The sequence below is a fragment of the Desmodus rotundus genome, chromosome 7, assembly GCF_022682495.2.
Source record: "Desmodus rotundus isolate HL8 chromosome 7, HLdesRot8A.1, whole genome shotgun sequence".
Lineage (NCBI taxonomy): Eukaryota > Metazoa > Chordata > Mammalia > Chiroptera > Phyllostomidae > Desmodus > Desmodus rotundus.
In genome coordinates, this window is record NC_071393.1 from 101,666,792 (window position 1) to 101,686,872 (window position 20,081).

Consider the following 20,081-nt stretch of genomic DNA (forward strand, 5'->3'; position numbering starts at 1 on the left):
CCCTTTTTATGTCGAAGCCAGGGGCTTTCGTCATGTAACAGTGAATTCAGGGAGATTTTTATTTGCATGTGAATCATAGCTTTTCCAGCTGAATGTCACTTACTTGGAATTTTCGTCTGATTTTGTTTTTGTTTTTGTCTCTTGGTGTTTTTCCATCAGGCTCTTTGGCTAACCAGAAAAAAAAAAAAAAAAAAAAAGAGGAAGGGCTCAATCTGACTGGAGCAGGGTTTGAGTTGGCAGTGCAAAAAGGAGAGTATTATGAATGTGAAAAAAGAAAACGGATGCTTTATTTTGCTTTGAGGGAGGGACTGAGGCCAAGTCAAATTGAGAGCTCTAATTTGGGAATGGTGTTATTACAGGTCATTGGGAGTTGGTTACGCTCTAAATTGGGAGGCCGGTCACATGAGGAGGCAGCAAAGGCAGATCACATGGGGGGCAGTTGGGGCTCCTTTACAATGAAGTTTTACCTTATTTACTACACGGTTGAAATGTACGTCTGTGTTGTTGAGAAACCAAGTCACCTTATTGGCTGGTGAGCGCTCCCTGCCTTCACCCATCGGTGGTTTTATAAATGAGCCAGTTCTTCCGATACGTGTGCTTTCCGGGGCTTTATTTAGGTGCTGGAATCTGTTCAGTGATTAGTGGAGCAAGCCATGTGCTAAAGGTTATATATCTGTCCTTCACCTTCACCTTCAGCTCTCATTCTGAGGATCTACTTCCCTTTTTTTCCAATGGCTGTACCCATTTCAGATCTCAAGGTCAAGATACTCAGATTACTTTCAAAATAAATATCTATTACATATTTAAGTACATATTAAAAAGTGATGATCTCAGTTTATTAGATTATCTTTCATTTTCTCAGCCCTGTTATTGTAAGCTGGCAAAAGGAAAACAGAAAAAGATGGGTCCCGCCTCACTAGGGGCAATTAGGAACAAGTCGGCTTCCTTCCCCCAAACTGCAGACTCTTGACGCTCTTGGCGTCTTGGGGAGGACCTCGGAAGGGTTGTGTATGGTAAGCTGCTGACTTTTCTGGGAGAATCAAAGTCAGCTTTGTTGATGGATAAAGCCTGATTCGGTAGCTGTGTTTGAAATAAAAACAAAGCAGCCCAAGCAGAACATCTAGAATTCAGTGGCCGGTACAAACAGGCTGTGCTCACGGCCTAAATGGGGCACGTTACTAAGTCCGCGTCACAGAGGGTTCTGCCGGACCGGCGATGCTTGTGGTTGAGGTTAGGAATAGAAGGCGTGTGGAAACTTTCTATAAAAGGCAGCCAGGTCCCCTGGACTGGTGTGGACAAGGGTCAGGAAGCTCTGGCACTGTTCACTGCTCTACCAAGGTATTGCTGTATGACCTTGGGTGAGTTTCTCTGTGCCTCAGTTTCCTGGAGGCATCATCTGGGTTTGGGAGAGGAGGATAAGGGTTTCCGGAGATGTATGAGACGGGAGATGTTATCAGGTGAATGGAAGGAACGTGGTATCCTGGAAACTCAAATCAGGACCACCTGTCTCCACACCAAGCTGGGCTGCTAGTCTCTCCTCAGGCATTGTCCATGGTGGGTGATGCCTCTGACATCACAATACCCAGCTGGACACTCAATAATGACGAGCTGTGGCCAGTGGACACCAGAGCAGGGAAGAAAACAAAGAGGACAAAGTGGAGAGGGAGGAAATGGAGCAACCCCTTGTGTGATAATTCCATCAACTCGCAACTTTTTCACCTAACACCTGGTTCAACTGTAATGTGTTCAGCTCCATACAACCTGTTCAGCGTCTGTGACTCCCCCCCAAACGCAGCAAAATATGATGGTCCTCTAATAGAGGGAATTTGGGCCCGGTTGCTGTGTATCTCGTGGTTCATCGTCAGCCCCGGGAGTTGACGCTTCAGCGAACGGCTCTCTGGAGCTCCCGTTCAGAGGTAATGCCCTGGCTCTCCGTGCAGGCTCCTCCTGGCCTCCTGCGGACCGTCTCCACCCTCCTCCTCAGAGCAGCACAACTGCAGAGATTGTGGGGGTGGTTTGCGAGGGGCGATTCTATGGTAAAGATGCTCTAAGACGGAAAGTCTCGCCTTCCTTTTTTACTCAGCTACCTCAGGCTTGGTCAGACTTTATTGTTCTAATGGACCCTTAAAACCCCACAGGCCAAATCACGGCTCCCCTGTCTAGGCTTAGAAGGTGTTATCACTGCTTTTAACATTGCTATTATTGGGAAGCCTGACAGATCAACCCTGTCCTAGAAATATTATATTTTACTTGCTTATGTGTTGGGTATTTTTTTTAAATCCAACAACTTCCTCTCAAAAATAGGTTCCTACCACTCTTTGAATGAACAACCCTTAACCCTTCTCTTGGTAGGAAGTCATTTTTCCCACCTGTTTTTCACATCAGCCTTAACCTGCTGATCGTCCAAAAGCTGGGAGTTGGAGGCCATGACTTTCTCTTTGTTCCTTGGACCACTGGTTCTCAAATTTAAGTCTGGATATGAATCACCTGAAGGGGTTTTAAACAGAGTTTCTGATTCAGGAAATCTAGGATGGGGTCCCAGAATTTGTTTTTCTTAACAGGTTCGCAGGTGTGTGACCCCCTCTACACTTTGAGAACCAGTGCCTTAGGCCTTCTTGGCTCTCCTGTTGATCCCTCTCCTCTGCCTATAGGAGAGGGTCCCTTGGAGTATCATTCCAATCCCTTAGCTCAGGAGCCCCCAAACCCTGGGCTACGAGCTGGTACAGGTCTATGGCCTGTTGGAAACCTGCCACACAGCAGAAGGTGAGCAGTGGGTGAGAAAGCAAAGCTTCACTCGAGTTATTACCTGAGCTCTGCCTCCTGTCCGCTCTCCCCACCCCGCTGTCCCTGGAAAAATTGTCTTCCACGAAACCAGTCCCTGGTGCCAAAAAGGTTGTGGACCACTGCCTTACATGATGCTAACTGTCACAAACTATGTAATATTTGCCGTGGGCCAGGCAGTGGTCCCCATGCTTTATACAGCTCAAATAATCCAAATAGCACAACAATCCTAGGAAGCATCCCATTTTCCAGGTGAGGGAACTGGAGTATGTGGAGTGGTTAAGTAATTGTCTGAGGACACAAAGCTAACAAAATGGAAGATTGGGTTCAAACTCAGACAATGCAGCTAGAATCTGTGCCCTCAGTCCCTATGCTGTTATCTTTCTTTTCCTTTCCCTCAAGTCACTTAAAGCACCTGATACTCCTACAGTTCTTGGAAGTGAATGTCTCAGAAAGGAGGCCCAAGACAACTGAGCCCATTTTAGGTACTTATAACCAGCGTGTGGGGGTCCGAATCTCTGGGTGGCCGGGCTCCCCACCTGTGTGTGTGTGTGAGTGGAGGTGAGCGGTGAGCGATGGCCTGGGGAAGGCTGAGGGAGGAGGCTGAAGTGAAGACACTGGGGAGCATTCACCTGTGAATAGAGGCCAGTGCTCGCTTGTCAGTGTCCCTCCTCATCCCACCTTGGTCCAGAGTTTCTGCTGCTGATGTGCTGACGCTAGCGCCCTAACTAGAGACTGACGAAGCCAAGAAGGAACAGCTAGCTCTGCTGTGACGTCGGCCATGATAAAAAAAGTGCTTGTAACTAACTTTTGTCCAGTCTGGCCCAGTAAGTCTACATGATGGGGAAAGTGAGTACGGGACACACACGAGTACAGACACCGTCCCTACCTTTGGAGTGTGGTCTGACTGGGAAGAAAGTGTCGCAAAGGCATGTACCTCATCGAGTAACCTGTTCGGTAGAGAGAAGGCAGTGAGGGCCCGAGCCGATCAACAGGACTGAGGAGGGAGGCAGATTCGTAAACCATGTCATGGGTGATGGTATGGGGGCGGGAGGGAGAGGGAGCTGGTATGTACGGGGTGTATCTACAGCAGAGAATGTTTAAGATAAGTAATGATCTCTCTTAAGATTTAAACAGCCAAAAGTTAAGTCTTCATTTGTATAGTGATAATTGATTAAGCTCTTCATGTTTTTCTTGTACAGTGTGTTGGCTGCTGGCTGGAGGTGTCCTGTAGGTTCTGGGGTTATTTTAGAGAATGGATTCCATTGGTTACAGAGCTGCCTGTTGGTTCCACAGATGGAGACCTTCTTAAAAGTACTTGTATTTCTCTACCCCTCTGGTTTGATCTCTCCAGATTCTTGGTATTGCAGTTGTTTCTATGGGATGCGAAACTTTTCCCATGGCTATTTCTGACCCAGCACACCCCATCAAAAATGACCGATCCTAGCCATGTACATTGATAAGGGACCAAGGTTAATGTATGAACAAATACATCCACCTCCAAAGGTGGTGGTATAAAACTAGATTGAAACAAAACAGGTCACAGCCACCACTCCCAGCTCTGGACCAGTGTGGCCTAAGTCCTCTCGCTGTTTCTGTGTCTGTCTTTGGTTTAGAATTCTAGCTGGTGTGTATGAGACTCAGGAAAGATGCATGAGAGGCTTGATAGCTCTGACTCTTGTCTTCCCCTGCAACATTCCCACAAAGTCTGCTGAAGCAAAGGGTCCTCATCCGGTTAGTCCTGATTCTGGTCCAGCCACTGACCTTGGGGTCTATTTAATTTCACGGTGCGATGCCCAGAAGGAGGGAAGTGACCTCAGCCAGGCTCATTCCAGATTAGAGAACTTTATCCTTTACCATCGTCCTTTCTAACTTGTCTCCTTCTTACCCTACCGCCCCAGAGGACTTCAGATACTAAACAGTAGCTCCTTTTCTCAAAACAATCTAGAAAATCCTATTCTGATTGCATCCACAGACCTACTAACCTGAAAATGAGTTCAGTGCCCAAGTAACAGGTGGTAATAGGCTGCTTTTCTGTTTACCTTTGCATAAGTTCCTGGAGTTGGCTGATAGCTCAAGAGAACCAGAAAGGGAGGTGTGCCTCTAACTCCCTCTGCAGGGCTAACCCTGATGAGGAGGAGAAAGTGGGAGCGGCTGTGTCCCTAGGCCAGGTCGCCCAACGCTGTCCTTGTACAGTGGACTAGGCCCTTCTGTTCACATACAGTGACAGTTCACTTGTGACCATGACTTTGAATATCCGGCCTCCACAGAACTGTTCATCCCCTCTCTGTAGAATAACTTGTACATGTATTTCAGATTTCATACATGAGTGAGTGGTACATGAAGTTTACCATCAACTTTTCTAACATGTATATTTTGGAAATACATGTGTGCCCTTCCTTAGTGACAATACTTACACAGTCACACATATCACAGGGCTCTTCCAGTCACACTTACACCATAGATTCTCGTCCCTCGCGATGGGAAATCTTGTCTATACATTGTTGAGCAACTTCCTCATTATCTTAGAAAGTGTGGGACCCACTGACTTAACAGTCTACTGTCATTTAAAGACATAGACAGGCTCCCTGTTGTCAGAGGTAAAGCTTGTTCACTCTGGCCCTTCCCAGACTCTGGGAGTTTTATTACACTATTGTGTGAAGTGGCTGTTGTTCGCTTAGGTCTATTGGATTGACCACAAAGTATTCTTTTCTGATTTGACCTGTTTATATTCCTCCCAAGACACTCCTTTGTTGACTCTGACCGGACACTGCCAGGATTTGGGTCTTGGACTTGGCTAACGAATATTATTGCAACGAGGTTGCGAGGACCACGGTGTGCTCCTCGCAAGGCTCCCATTTCTAGTGCTGCTTGTGGAACAAGGCCTGAATCTGAGTGTACTGCAGGCCCTCAAATAACATCACTTTTTGTTCAACTTTGTTATGATGTTAATGAGGAAAAAAATCGATTCCCGGCTGGGGCCCCTGTGCGTGTGGAGTTTGCATAGTCTCCCCGTGACTGCACGGGTTACTGTGAGTATTCTGGTTTCCTCCCACATCCCAAGATGTGCATGTGAGGTGAACTGGAGTGTCTACGTTGTCCCAGTACGAGTGAGTGTGGGCATGAGTGGGAGCGACCCTGCACGAGTGGGAGCGATCCGGCCAACCATGACCCTGAACTGGAATAAGCAGTGTGGAAAAGAATTCTCTTACTTGTTTTGTCATCTTTCTTAAATGTACATTTAGCTCACATTTATTTCAGAGTTTAATTTGACAAGCATTTTTGGTCTTAATTTAGAAGTTTTGTGATATATTTGTGACCATAAATATGCTGTAGAAACTTAACTCTTGTTTATATCAGTAAGCCTATGGAAAGGTTGGTTTCATTATACGTTGTTTTGATTAAAGTTGCAGTTTCCAAGAATCTATGGACGACATTAAATGAGGACTTACTGTAGGAGTACAAAGCCGGTTTTTGCTCCTTTGTAAGGTTGGCAAGAGGATCGCTAATTCATTATTTTGAAACACGATTGGAGAGTCATTTTGTGGTATGTGGGGTTTGTCGGTGGTGGTCTGGGAGTGCAAGAGCGGCACTGAAGATAAGTGAGTGGGGGGCTTCCTGCTTTTAGAACGTTTACAGCCTCTCCTCAGAGGGGTTTTTGATATAAAAAACTCGCCGAATGTGGTTTGCAAGGGTTTGTCTTGCATTTTGTCAAGACTAAGGTAACATTCTTTTCATCTCTAATTTATACGACCCTTAGAAGGCCCATTCCTATGACGTTTTATTAGAACATAATCACTTATGGCTAAAAACACTTGTACGTACAATCCTATTGGCATTGGTTTTTCTTCAACAAATGTTTGCAAAAGAGTGTATTAAATACATTTAATTCTGCTGTCTCAGCCTCTCAAATCTTTATCATGTAGATTACTTTAATTGGTGTCAGTTATAATCAGGAGAAGTGCCCATTATGCTTTTGTTTTCTAGCACACAGGGAAATTTTCCATCCTAAATAGAATGTTGGGAAGGAGGATGTAATAAAGATTTTGAAAATTGAGGTAATCAATTTATTTTCCTCCTTTATATGTTCTTGTTTTTATTTGACATTAAAGCTGAAAGTAATCAGAATTCTGCAGAGTTCAATGAGAAAGGGGTAACTGAATAGTTTTGGGTGACAGTTGGTGCCCACTATTGTTTGCAGGTCACCCAGTCCATCAGTCTTCATTTAAAGGGAATTTCTAGGAAATGCGTAAGATTTAGAGTAAGAAATCCACTATTAAACAAAGTGCCTGGGCACGATTTTGTACAGTCAAACATGATTAATAAGGAAATGTTAATGCATGGGAAAATGGAGACAACTCCACTGCCCTCATGGAGCTTATTATTAGAGCTTCGTGGAGAAAGACAGAAAATAAATGATCCACAGCAGGTCACGTGAGGAGTGCTATGGAGAAAAATAAAGCAGGGCGGGGGGATAAGGGAGTGTACCGTGAGGGGCTGATGTGGGCAACTTAAAATAGCGTGGACAGAGAAGGTCTCACCAGAAAGGTAACATTTGTGCAGGCAGAACTGAGGGGGACTAACTGTGGATCTTGGGGAAAAGCAGTCTTCTAGCCAGAGGGAACAGCAAATGCAAAGGTTGGGAGGTAGGCACATGTCTAGCATGTTAAAAGAACATCGAGGAAGCCAGGACGGACTGAAATGAATGAGGGACCCAGCAGGGAGGGGTCTAGACCAAAGAGGGGCTCACAGGCCATTGTACGGCTCTTAACTCACTATAAGATGGGAAACCACCGGAATGTTTGCTCAGAGAAATGACGTGGCATCTTCTAGTACGGCAATTTTCAACCTTTTTCATCTCCTGGCACACATAAACTATTAAAATTCCGCGACAACAAAACAATATATTTTGTGCTGATCCGACAAAAAATATGTATAATTTTGATTCATTCACACCAGACGGTATTGCTGTGTTGGCTATTGTAATTTTTTTTATTTGATAATCTAAGGGAAAAGAGGTCAGTGCCCTGACTACATAGTCAGGTAGTACATCTTTTAAAAATTCTCACCGTGCACCAGTGTGCCCGTTGCATCACGCCACTGTGCCACAGCACACCAGCAGAAAATCACTCTTCTGGCATAAAAAGGTCATCTGGCTGTTACATTGCTGATAGACTGCTGGGGGTGGGGTGGGATGCAGAAGCTTGGTGAGAGGTAGGCAGGGTCTGGATGTATTTTGGAGACCGGGCAGACAGGATTTGCTGACAGATTAAATATGGGATGTGAAAGACAGGATTGTCGAGGATACTTTAAGGTTTCAACCTGAGCTACTAAAGAGATGGAAGAGTCATTTGCTGAGCTAGAGAAGAAAAACAACGGAGAAGATCTAGTGAATGAGAGCACGAGTTCAGTTTTGGGTAGGTTAACTTTGAGATCCTCTGAGTAGAGAGGCAGTTGGGATGTAAGAGTCTGAAGCTTAGAATGAGGCCTGGGCTAGAGGTACAAATGTGGGAGGCAAGGCTGGAGGTCAGAACTGAGGCAAGTGGTTTAGGGATCGGGCTTATTTTATGTGCCTCCTGGGAATGGGCAGCCTCAGATGTATAACAGGTGGTCATAGCCAGGAGAAGGTTAGAAGCCTGAAGGTGGATCTCAGCCCTAATGTGAGCCCTTTGCTGAGATCTCAGGGCTCTTTCACTGCTGGCTTGGGGTCTTTAGGGGCACAGGAGCCTCCCCACTTTGAGCACTCAGCCATGCCTATACCACCCAGGGAAAAGTGACTGAGATGGAAAATCCTCATTGAAGAGATGACCAGGTCACTCTGGAGCAGTAAGTGGGTGAGAGGTATCTGTTGGGACCAGAGTTGCTTGGTTCTTGCCCTTTGAGGATGGCCAGTGCCTATGAATGGCCAGCATCTCATGATCTTCATGTTCTCAGAGAAAGCTCCAGTGATTATAGCAGGCCATGGAGTCTACTACATAGAGACCCCTGCCTTTTCTAGTGAATTGAGGGGCAGTGTCATTTTGAGTGACTTTTTTACCAAGTTAACTATTGCCGTGTACCCAGTTACCTCAAAAACTTAATGGCTTCACGTAATAACATTTATCTGAGTTTCCTGCAGGTAAAAATTTGGGACAGCCTAGCTGGGTAGTTCTGGCTTAAGGTCTTTCACAGACTTGTAGTCAAGATATTGCCCAGAAATGGAGAAGCCACGTCTGGGTGGCTCACTCCCATGGCTAGCGGTGGGTATTGGCGGCTATTAGCAAGCCCGAGTTCCTCCCCCCAGGGACCTCTCCCAGGGCGGCCTGTCTTCACAATTGTTGTGGCTGGCTTTCCCCCGGGCAAGCGAACCCAGAGAGCGAGGTGGAAGCTGCAGAGCGTTTTATGACCTACCCTCAGAACACCCCGCCACACTCTATTGGTCATGTGGACCTGCTCGGATTCACCGTGGGAGGAGGGGACACAAGGGCCTGAGCACCAGGGGACCATCTTGGAAGCCAGCAATCACCCTCCTTGAAAGTAGAGAGAAGGTTTCTATCTTCTCAACCACCTGTGCCTGCTTCAAGCACCACTGGCAGCTATAGGAGCTCTGTCACACCATATTATCTGTGCCCCACCACAACTGGCCTAATCCCTATCTCTTGCAGTGCTCCACCAAGTTATGGGGCTGTTTCTCTAGCCATCTTTAGCTCAAGAGAGTACCTTGGGAGACAGTAGGCAAGTGCAGGTACCAACACAAGAATCCCATCATTTGCCAGTTTTCCGCCCCTGATTTTTATTTTCAGGTGCTCTGTCAGCTCACTAAATACGTGGTGTGAGGCGTTACCACTGGCTGGCTGGCCTTGAGTTGTGCAGAGCTGCACTGTGTTTACAAGCCTTTATTACATGATATGTCTGGGATTGAGTTTAATATAAATTCTTCTAAGGAACATTGGACCATTTAATGCCCACTAGCATTCTTTAGCACATTGATTTAGTAGGTATTTCTTGTATGTGTGTACTTAATTTCCAGACGTGTGTCGCATGAGCAAATTGCCTAAATACACTTGTGAGATGGTCAGTGTTATTAAACCGAGAACAAGGGTGTAATAAAATAGCAATTCAAGGGTAATTTACTAATAACGGGAGCCCTTAAACGTTGACATACCATTGCGTAGTAATAATACCAGACTTGGTATTTAAAGACACTCTTTGTCACACCAACAATCATTGGGACAGTTTTTATGGTCTTCAATTATAGCTCTTCTACTAAGATATTTTTTATTACTATGTCACTGGTTTATAAATTATAAATCACTAACTTTTACCCTCATAAGACGTCCAGCAAACTCTTACATCCCTGCCCTTTACCCAGAGAATTAATAAAGTATTCAGAGGAAGTAATAGAGGTGAGTTGGCATCACTGAACCTTGCTGGGCTTGGACTTCCATTTTTCCAGACTGTCTACTGAATAGAAAGATCTTGCAGTGAATAATAATAGAAACTGCCTCCCAAAAGTGATCGATTAATTGAAAATGTTGAGAATTCCTGGGCTTTCTCCAGTAAGGAGAATCCCTTGAGTACACATCTCAGTAAAAGCCCTTTTCTGTCTGGAAGGTGGTGTGGATGCCACAAAGAAGGCCAGTGGGCAGCTGGGCAAGACTGAGCCATTATGTTCCAAGTCCCAGAGGAAGGACCTGGCTTCTGTTTGAAGGTAGAGATGCTCACTCTCATCAGTGCCCTGGGGATGCTCACCCTGAGAAATTGATTCAGTACCAAGCAGAAAGCATGGAAGTAGTGCCTGCACTGCTGGCTTATTAATTTGCCAGGGGGAGCCATCATCATCAGAGGGACCAGATGTACTCAAAATCCATATAATCAGCACAGCAAGGCCACCACAGGAAGCCAAATCATAATCAAAAACCATTTAGTAAGTTGCCCTGAAAGATCATCATCACAGAATCTAGAAATATCCCGAGTCTGTATGATCAGTTCATTCTTTCCCTGAAGGTACCTGGGAAGCTAAGGCATAGTCCAACGTTGTTTGGTGAGTGGCTAATCAGGATGAGGGAGGCTAACAGAGGCTAAGTGGCAACAGGTTAGCTTCATGACTTCATCTCAGAGTGGGAATGACTTCACCCAAAGGACTGAACTACTCAAAGCCAGCCAAAGGCCTAAAACTTCCTTTTTCCTAGAGGGGCACATGGATAGGTGGATTAGTTATCTTTGGCTATATAACAAAGTACCCAAAACTTAACAGCTTAAAAAAAAAATAAGCACGTGTGGATCGTGAATATGAGTGGTTCTGGCTCAGGGTCCTTCAGTATTGTCTGGAGTGCAGTCATCTGAAGGCGTAACTAGTGCTGGGGGTCTGGCTTCCGAGATGGCCCCCTCAAGCGGCACGCAAGCTGGTGCTGGCCGTGGGCAGCGGGTCTTGGTTCCGCCCCACCAAGAGCTCCCGCCCTGTTGGGTTGCTTGAATGTCCACACAACATGGCAGCTGGTTTCCCCCAAGTGAGCGATCCGGGAGAGCAAAGCAGAAGCTGCAGTGCCTTTCATTACCTAATCCGTGAAGTCACACGCTGTCCTGCCACTTCCTGTTTGCCCTGGGTGGCGCACCAGGTCCAGCCTTCCCTCAAAAGGAAGGGTATTAATTAGCCTCTATCTTTTGGAGAGGAGTGCCAGGGAAATTGTGGACAAGTGTTAAAACCACAATAGGTGCCCTGGCCGGCGTGGCTCAGTTGGTTGGAGAGTCCTCCTGTAGCCAAAGGATTGTGGGTTCAGTTCCCTTCAGCGCACATACACACAAGTGGTGGGTCTGATCCCCCATAGGGGCACGTATGCAAGGCAGCAGAGAGGTGTTTCTCCCTTTCCCTTTTCCCTTCCACTCTCTTTAAAATAAGCAATGAAAAAATCCCCTTGGGTGAGGGAAAAATATAAATATTAAAATAAAACCACAATAGGTATCACCTACATTTCTATGTAATTCCTTTTCTCCTACATTTTCATAGCTGACCCATGTACTTCTGATCCATGTACTTTATTAATATACTTATATTATTATTTTACAAATGTAATACATACTAATTTTATATGTAATTATATATTACATGTATATAATTAGATATTTCATGTATTACATAATTACATAGTATATAATACAAATATTAATGTATTTAGCTTATGTCCAAGCTCTTCTAGCATGATAATCACTATACTATACGTCTTTATGCTAATTTTCATACTCCCATTCTGCCGCCTCACTAGCCTGGGGGCCTGGGACAAGTTCCTTGACCTCTCTGTGCCTCTGTGTGTCCTCATCTGTAAAATAATGCTGTAATAGGACCTACCATTAATAATAGGACCTTACTAGAAATAAGCTTCTAGTGAGGACTAAATAACTAATTACATGACAACTCTCAAAGAGTGCCCGGCACACAGAAAACTTTCAGTACCCTGAGCTGTCAGCCCGGCAGCTGTGCAGTCGCAGAAATGGTTTCACCCAGTCGGGGTAGCGAGCCCTCAGAAGGTGGTCTTGTGTCCATGTTCCCAGTGGCAGTAAACATGTCATAGCCGTCTTCCCAACCATGTCACAGCCCCACTCCATCCGAGCCCTGTCCCCAAGGATAGAGAACGAACCCTTTCAGACCAGGGAGGGACCAGGGCCAGTGGCCTCTCGTTTCCCTCTCCTCTTTGCTATGCTTGTTGCTCCTCGGAAACCCAGATTACTACCTGGCAGAGGGCTTGCACAGAGGTAAACTGTTTAGTTTGTACTCTGAGTCCTATTTACGTTTTGTTTTTGTTCCTGACTTTTTTTTTAGACTGACCTTTGCGGAAGGGTAGAATATCCAAACAGGGAAGTGACCTAGCAGAAATCGAGGGAGTTCTTCTGCCTTGTGAACTTTTATTCAAGGCTGTTCCCAAATTTTATTTTTAAACATACATTTTTCCAGGGTGTACACTAGCCACATCTGATCGGTGTTGGCATTGGGCATAGATTCATCTTCCTCTCAGGTCCTTTTGCTTCTTGCCAGTGCCTCTCGAGCTCCTTGGGCTTAATGAATAGATTCCTGTCTTCATCCCAAGCATATTCATGATTTATAACAGGCCGGGTGTTTGCTGAAAACATATTGATGAGACAGTCAGAATCGGTGCTTTTTTCATCTCCCAGAGCTGCTTGGAAAAAGGGAGGCTATACCTACTGGAACACATGAGGGTTGTCTTGTGTCAGGTGGCAGTGAGCTAAATATAGAGGCTGGGGGCTGGGAGGGACCTGCCGAGGTCATCTGTGCCCTCCCACCCGCTTCCCCATCTGAACGTCTCTAGCCCTGTGCCAGGTCAGTAGCCGGCAGCCGCACGGGGCTTCTGAGCACTTCAGCGGTGGCTAGTCTGCACCGGGAGGTGCTGCCAGCGGTAAAGCACGCCCTGGATTTAAAAGGCTTCACGCAAAGCAAAGAATGGAGAATGTTTCATCAGTAATTTTAGGTTAATGATAAGCTGAAATAACAATATTTTGATATATTAGATTAAATAACAGATCATTAAAATTAATTTCACCTCTTTTTACTTTTAATACTAGAAAACTTGCAATTCTTTATGTTAGATCCCATATTCCATTTATATGAAATTTGTGTTTCTATCTGCTTCTGTAGACCATCTAGTTCTAGTCTTCATGCTCCCGGGGCAGATGGTAGAGCTTTTCCTGGCGACTTCTCTGGGTCTTTTGTCATTCTGGCGCTTGGTTCTTCTCCACATCGCATCTTATTCTCTCCTTCAGTTGGAAGACGTCCACGTCAAATAACTGACTGTTCACCTCCTTATTAGATCTCCACTGGGAAGGAGTCAAGCATCTTTTCATATCGTTCAATCAGAAGCTCAATACCCCATTTTCTTACACCTTTTCACTTAGTTGCCCCTTTCCAGCTCTGATGATGTTTAATGATGTTCCCTGGGTCATCTCTGGTCTATTATTTTTAAAACTTGGTAACCAAAACCACCCAATATTGCTCTCATGTGGGCCTGCCTAATGCAGAGACAAATAAAAGGAATTATTTCTACCATCAAGTACTCGAATGGGGTTTTGATACATTACTTCATTTAGTCCTTCAACACAAGGAGGGCAGATGCTCTTGGTAACACGTGACTGATGAGGGAGTTGGCTCAGAGAGGTTAAGTAATTGACCAAGGTTCCACTGCAAATTGCGTGGCAGATCTGGGATTCGCACCCAGGTGGGCCGGACTCCAAAGCCCATGTTTTTTCATCACATACCTTGCCTGATGCTCTTCTCTGAATACACCCCTGTAGTTTTGAGAGGCCTGAGAGTACATGGCTGATGCGTTTGCAACTTACAGTCAGTGATGCCTCTTAAGCTTACTCTGATGTGTCTGTGTCTTGCTAGAAGAGTGAAGCCTTTGCTAAATTCCAGGAATGCTTTTTCAACCCTGCAGATACTGTGTGAAAGCCAGCAGGACTGCCTGTCCTTGAAGGGTCATCAGTGGGCCAAAGTTGAGGTCCCCAGCTGTCAGGCATGACTTTGCTAGAAGGGAGCTTTCTTTCCTGTGACCCCGGGTCCTGTGGATAACTATCAGTCCCCACAACAAGCTGCTTCTCAAAGGCCAGTGAAGGCAAAGTGCGTTGTTTACCCAGGTTCACCTAAAGGCAGCCGGTCTGTGCTTTGATCAGAAGAGGATAAGAGGGATCCTTCTGAGTGTGTCAAAAACAGGTCTTCAAGTGGATGAATGGGAAGACATTATGCAGAGTGAAATAAACCAGTCACGAAAGGACAGATAATGTGTGATTCCAGTTATAGGAGATATTTGTAGTAGTCAAAGTCACAGACACGGACAGTAGAATGGTGGTCAGCAGGGGAAGGGGGCGAGGAGGGGACGGGCGTTACTGTTATGTGTGTGGGGTTTTGGTTTGGAAACGGGAAAAAGATCTGGGGATGGACGCGGTCGTGGTTGCACATTGGTTCAGTTCCACTGAACTGTACGCTGAAATGTTGTTAAAATGGTAGATAGGATGCTGTATATATTTTACCACAGTAAAAATAGCCAAACAGATCTATAGAGAGAGGGCAAAAATTTGCTTACCTGTGTGATCAGAGGTGCTCTGGGAGCATGGAGTCCCTCGCTCACTGGAGATTTGAGCTCACAGTCGTTCTCTGAGTCAGCTTCCCCGGAGCAAGGTACAGGTGACGGCGAAGGGAGTCCTTTGGTTTTTTTCTTGACAGTTTTCTCCATCGAAGAAGTTTTACCAACTTCACACAGATGCCTTTACCAGGGTTTAAACCGCTGTTCCACAGATGCGTGGGGGTGGGGGCAGGGTGAGAAGTAGCCTTATCCTCAAGAACTCCAGTATACGGACCCTTAATTATACTTGCTTTTTAATAGAGATTTTCTGATTCCTTATCTCCCCCTCCCCCATCTGTTTGAACCTGTAGCTAGACTTTTCTAAGGAAAAAACAAAAACAAAACAGGGCTGTAGTTCTGTTTGGTTGTTCCAAAGTGGTTGTAGCCTCTTTGGAGACGTAAATGAGAACTAGACTGAGGACCCAAACACCTAAGAACGTTTGTTCCCTATTGCACTGAAGTCGCTGCCCCCTGGCAACCTGAGGTCAGTCATCCAATCCAATGCACTGGCTGTTTTGAGAAAAACTAGCCAGGGTCCATAGATTGGGGTACTGACCCACCGGCATTCTCTTTACAGCATGGAGTTTTGTGTCTCTGTGGCTGTATTTACTTATTGGCCCTGTATATTTTCCTTTCCAGGAATCATTAACCAATGGCAACAGGAATCCAAGGATAAAGTGATTTCCCTCCTGTTAACTCACCTGCCTTTGCTGAAGCCAGGAAACCTCGACGCGAAAGTAGAGTATATGAAACTGCTGCCCAAAATCCTGGCGCACTCTATCGAACACAACCAGCACATCGAGGAGAGCAGGCAGCTGCTGTCCTACGCGTTGATACATCCGGCCACCTCCCTGGAAGACCGCAGTGCTTTAGCCATGTGGCTGAACCACTTGGAGGACCGCACGTCAACCAGCTTTGGTGGCCAGAACCGGGGCCGCTCAGACTCTGTGGATTATGGGCAGACGCACTACTATCACCAAAGACAGAACTCCGACGACAAGCTCAATGGGTGGCAGAACTCTCGGGATTCTGGGATTTGCATCAACGCCTCCAACTGGCAAGACAAAAGTCTGGGGTGTGAGAATGGCCATGTGCCCCTCTACTCTTCCTCATCCGTCCCCACCACAATCAATACGATCGGAACCAGCACAAGTACAAGTAAGTCCCCTGGAATCCCTGTAGCACCGTGTGGTTTGGTGACTGGCTGTGTGTGGCATGTCCCGCTGCAGCATCTGCTCTGAGGCCCCGTACCCCAGGGACGGAAGGGCTGATTGGAATTGGCTATGGGGAGGGGATCTTTGGACCTCACATTTGTTGCTCTTTTGACTCTGGAAAGATGAAAATGCTGAGCAGGTAAAAATGATTGATGGTCCAGATTTGGATTACAATAGATTTTTTTAAATTAAAAATAAGAGAGAATAAGTGGTGAAATGCCTTTCACCCATGTGTCTTTCACCCTGGGATCTTGGATTTGCAGAGATGCTGTTACGTATGGTTTTCCAAACCTCCTTCCAACCCATGGTTAACCAGACAGCCTCGTGGGCTTTGTGCATTTTCTCTTTTTTTTCCCTTTTTCTTTCATTTTTTTTATTCTTTCTTTTTCTATTTTTTTTTTTTAACTTCATCCTGGAATGTTCCCATCCTTTGCATTTCCTGGTTTTATCCCAGTTGTTGGGGGCACTATTCCTCCTGGCGGGGAGCAGGTTTGCTATCTGAGAATACCGCTCTGTGCTGTGGCCTGGTGTGGATGCTGTGGCCTTCTCTCGCTCAGTCTAACCCCTTAGGAGACGTGGGTCAGGACCTGCTTTGCAGGAGGGAGAGCAGAGGACAGCCTCCTGCTCTTTTGACCACGAAAGCAAAGTACCCTGCCCACAGCTGGGACAAGAGCTAGAGTCTTCTCAAAATGCCATTGGTGCTTCTGTCCAGCAGCAACCGGGGAGAGTGGGCTGTCATCACACAGAACTGCTTGATGCTAGCTGGCACATGTCTGTGAGCGCAGCGTCAGTGCTGAGATCACTTCCCCGGGGGAAAGCTTTTTGCAGTTAGACTATGTGCCTGTCAAGATGCAGGAACCCCCAATTAAAAGAGAGGAGAGTATTAAGAGTTGGCAATGATGGCTTCTTGGCCTCTACCTCCACTTGGATCTTTTGGCTAATGGGCCCTTTAAAATGGCTTTCTCTAACAGAGGAGTGTTGCATTATAACTACATTAATTGAAACAGTACCTTAGTGGAATAACCAAGGAAATCCTTAGGATACTGCATTGACAATGCTACAATGTGAGATTTTAAATTCTTCTTCTGGAGCATTTTCTCAGTACATTGAGATTTTGCTTCCTGGCAATTGCCATCAGTTCGGCCCAAATAAACTCATAAAAATTCTCAAAAAAAATTCTTTTTCCTATATTTACATTTTGATACCAATACCTTGCACATTTTGAGAATTAGGTGATAATTGCATCATTAATTTATTAGGTAAGAGGTTCTGGTGACAGTCTTTTTCACAGACAAGTAATGCAGGGAAGGGTTTCGCCAGCCTCTGGGTGATGGAGAGCGAGGGCTGGGGCGATTAAAGCAGACAGTGCCGGCTGGGGTGACAGAGCTTCTTGGCTCAAGCTTCCTGGGTCGGCTTCAGAATCTAGTAATTGTTACCAAACTCACAGATAGCTGGGAGGGAGTCAAGCTCTGAGCTACTTGCCCTCCCAAAACTTGGTCTTTTGTATCATGAGGGGTTGAGTTTTACGTCATGCATCTTGGAATTAGTCTTGGGTCACCATGTTTCTGTCTCTGCTGATGTACACATTCAGGGTCAGGTCTTGACAAGATTAGTCCATTCAAGATGGTATCAAATTAAAGTATTTATTTTATTGATCTCAATTGATTTTTCTGATGATGAAAATAATACATTAAATCAATCAGTACTATAGATCATAAAAAGGTAAATTCACAGTGATAGCATACAACTACATAGTGTTTACCACATGTTGGGTTTACTATGTGCTGGAACATTGAGGTGGAGAAAAATGATGTTTTGAAGGCATTAAAAATAGAAGATGGAGCCATGCAGAGCTTTTCAAGGAAGGGATTAAGATAAGGTTAAGAGTAGGGGGCAAAAACTAAGCCCTAGTATAACAGGGGTCAACCTATTTTCATCTATTTAGACAGAAGTTAAATCAAATGAGCTCTATTACAACCTTTGAGCTGGGCCTTTCTTCGGTGAGATAAGAGAAGAATAGGTTGGGACAGGTTGAGAAGTCCATTAAGCAACACAGTGAATAGCATCAGAAGAGAGGGAAGAAAGTATTTTCCATACCTCGTTCTCCTTGTAAGGCTATTCAGAAGTCTGATGACTGAGAGCAACAATGTGCATATTGGCCCTTTCTGGTCCCACAGGCTTATGTTGGACCAAAGTACTGGCTGTCACAATCCATCCACAAGGTAACTTTGGTCACTTTGTCTCAGCCATCACAAGCAATTCCAAACATAGGGTACATTAAACCTGGCTAAGCATCTCTAGGTTTGCTTCCTGTCTGGTCTCCTACTGAAAAAGTAAACCATTCAGGAAAAGAACCAATCTCTCCTGGTTTCCTCCAGGGCCCACAGCATTCGCCTGTGTGGAGACCGATGCTGCCTTCCCTGCCCCAGACTGCCTTTCTAACCATTTTCCACTCTTTCCTGGTAGACTAGGACCTGGAAAGACACTTGTTTCTATTCAAACCCTTGCAGTACTAGATTTTTTTGTTATCATTCTTTACATCTGGATTTGAAAATACGTATGTGCTGACCTTTGTAGCCTAATGTGAAGCAAGAACTCAGAATCTTTGTGCAACAAAAATTATTCCAAAATGGTCCATTTGAACTGCTCCTTTCTACAGTCTTTTTTTTTTTTTTAAATATATTTATTGATTATGCTATTACAGTTGTCCCATTTCCCCCCCCACTCCACTCCATCCTGCCCACCCCCCTCCCTCCCACATTCCCCCCCCATAGTTCATGTCCATGGGTCCTACTTATAAGTTCTTTGGCTTCTACATTTCCTACACTATTTTTACCCTCCCCCTGTCTATTTTCCACCTATCATCTATGCTACTTATTCTCTGTACCTTTACCCCCCTCTCCCCCTCCCACTCCCTTATTGACAACCCTCATGTTCTAGTTGTTTGCCTAGTTTGCTCTCGTTTTTGTTTTATGTGTGGTCGTTAATAACTGTGAGTTTGGTGTCATTTTTACTGTTCCTATTTTTGATTTTTTTCTTAGGTAACTCCCTTTAACATTTCATATAATAAGGGCTTGGTGATGATGAGCCTCTTCAACTTGACCTTATCTGAGAAGCACTTTATCCTCCCTTCCATTCTAAATGATAGCTTTGCTGGATATAGTAATCTTGGACGTAGGTCCTTGCGTTTAATCTTGGGTAATGTAATTATGATGTGTCTTGTTGTGTTCCTCCTTGGGTCCAGCTTCTTTGGGACTCTCTGAGCTTCCTGGACTTCCCGGAAGACTATTTCCTTTGCCAGATCGGGGAAGTTCTCCATTATTTGTTCAAATAAGTTTTCAATTTTTTGTTCTTCCTCTTCTCCTTCTGGCACCCCTATAATTCGGATGTTGGAACGTTTCAAGGTGTCCTGGAGGTTCCTAAGCCTCTCCTCATTTTTCCAAGTTCTTGTTTCTTCATTCTTTTCTGGTTGAATGTTTGTTTCTTCCTTCTGGTCCATACCATTGATTTGAGTCCCAGTTTCCTTCTCATCACTATTGGTTCCCTGTACATTTTCCTTTGTTTCTGTTAGCATAGGCTTCATTTTTTCATCTGTTTTTCGAATAGATTCAACCAAGTCTGTGAGCATATTGATAACCAGTGCTTTGAACTGTGCATCCGATAGGTTGGCTATCTCTTCGTCGCTTAGTTGTATTTTTTCTGGAGCTTTGAAGTGTTCTGTCATTTGGGCCATTTTTTTTTTTTTTTGTCTTGGCGCGTCTGTTACTTTAAGGGGCGGAGCCTTAGGTGTTCACCGGGGCGGGGTAATGCTGGTCGCTGCGCTGTGACGCTGTACGTGGGGGCGGGGCCGAGAGGGAGCAATGGTGCCCACTTCACTCTCCTCCGGATTTCAGTCTTTCACTCCGCTACCCACAATCAAACTGGGCCCCTCTGGTGCTGGTTCCCGAGTGGGTGGGCCTGTGCACACTCTAGGCCCCTG

At 45.3% G+C, this 20,081-nt stretch overlaps 1 protein-coding gene across 4 annotated transcripts in view; it reads left to right on the forward strand.

Annotated features, from left to right (window-relative positions):
* SAMD4A (sterile alpha motif domain containing 4A) overlaps positions 1 to 20,081 on the forward strand; it is a 196,206-nt gene that overhangs the window by 105,809 nt on the left and 70,316 nt on the right. For all 4 annotated transcript variants that reach the window (XM_045201852.2, XM_045201856.2, XM_045201855.2 and 1 more), the window contains exon 3: positions 15,528 to 16,046. In XM_045201852.2, the coding sequence (XP_045057787.2) occupies positions 15,528 to 16,046 (519 nt within the window). The remainder of the gene's footprint in view (positions 1 to 15,527; positions 16,047 to 20,081) is intronic.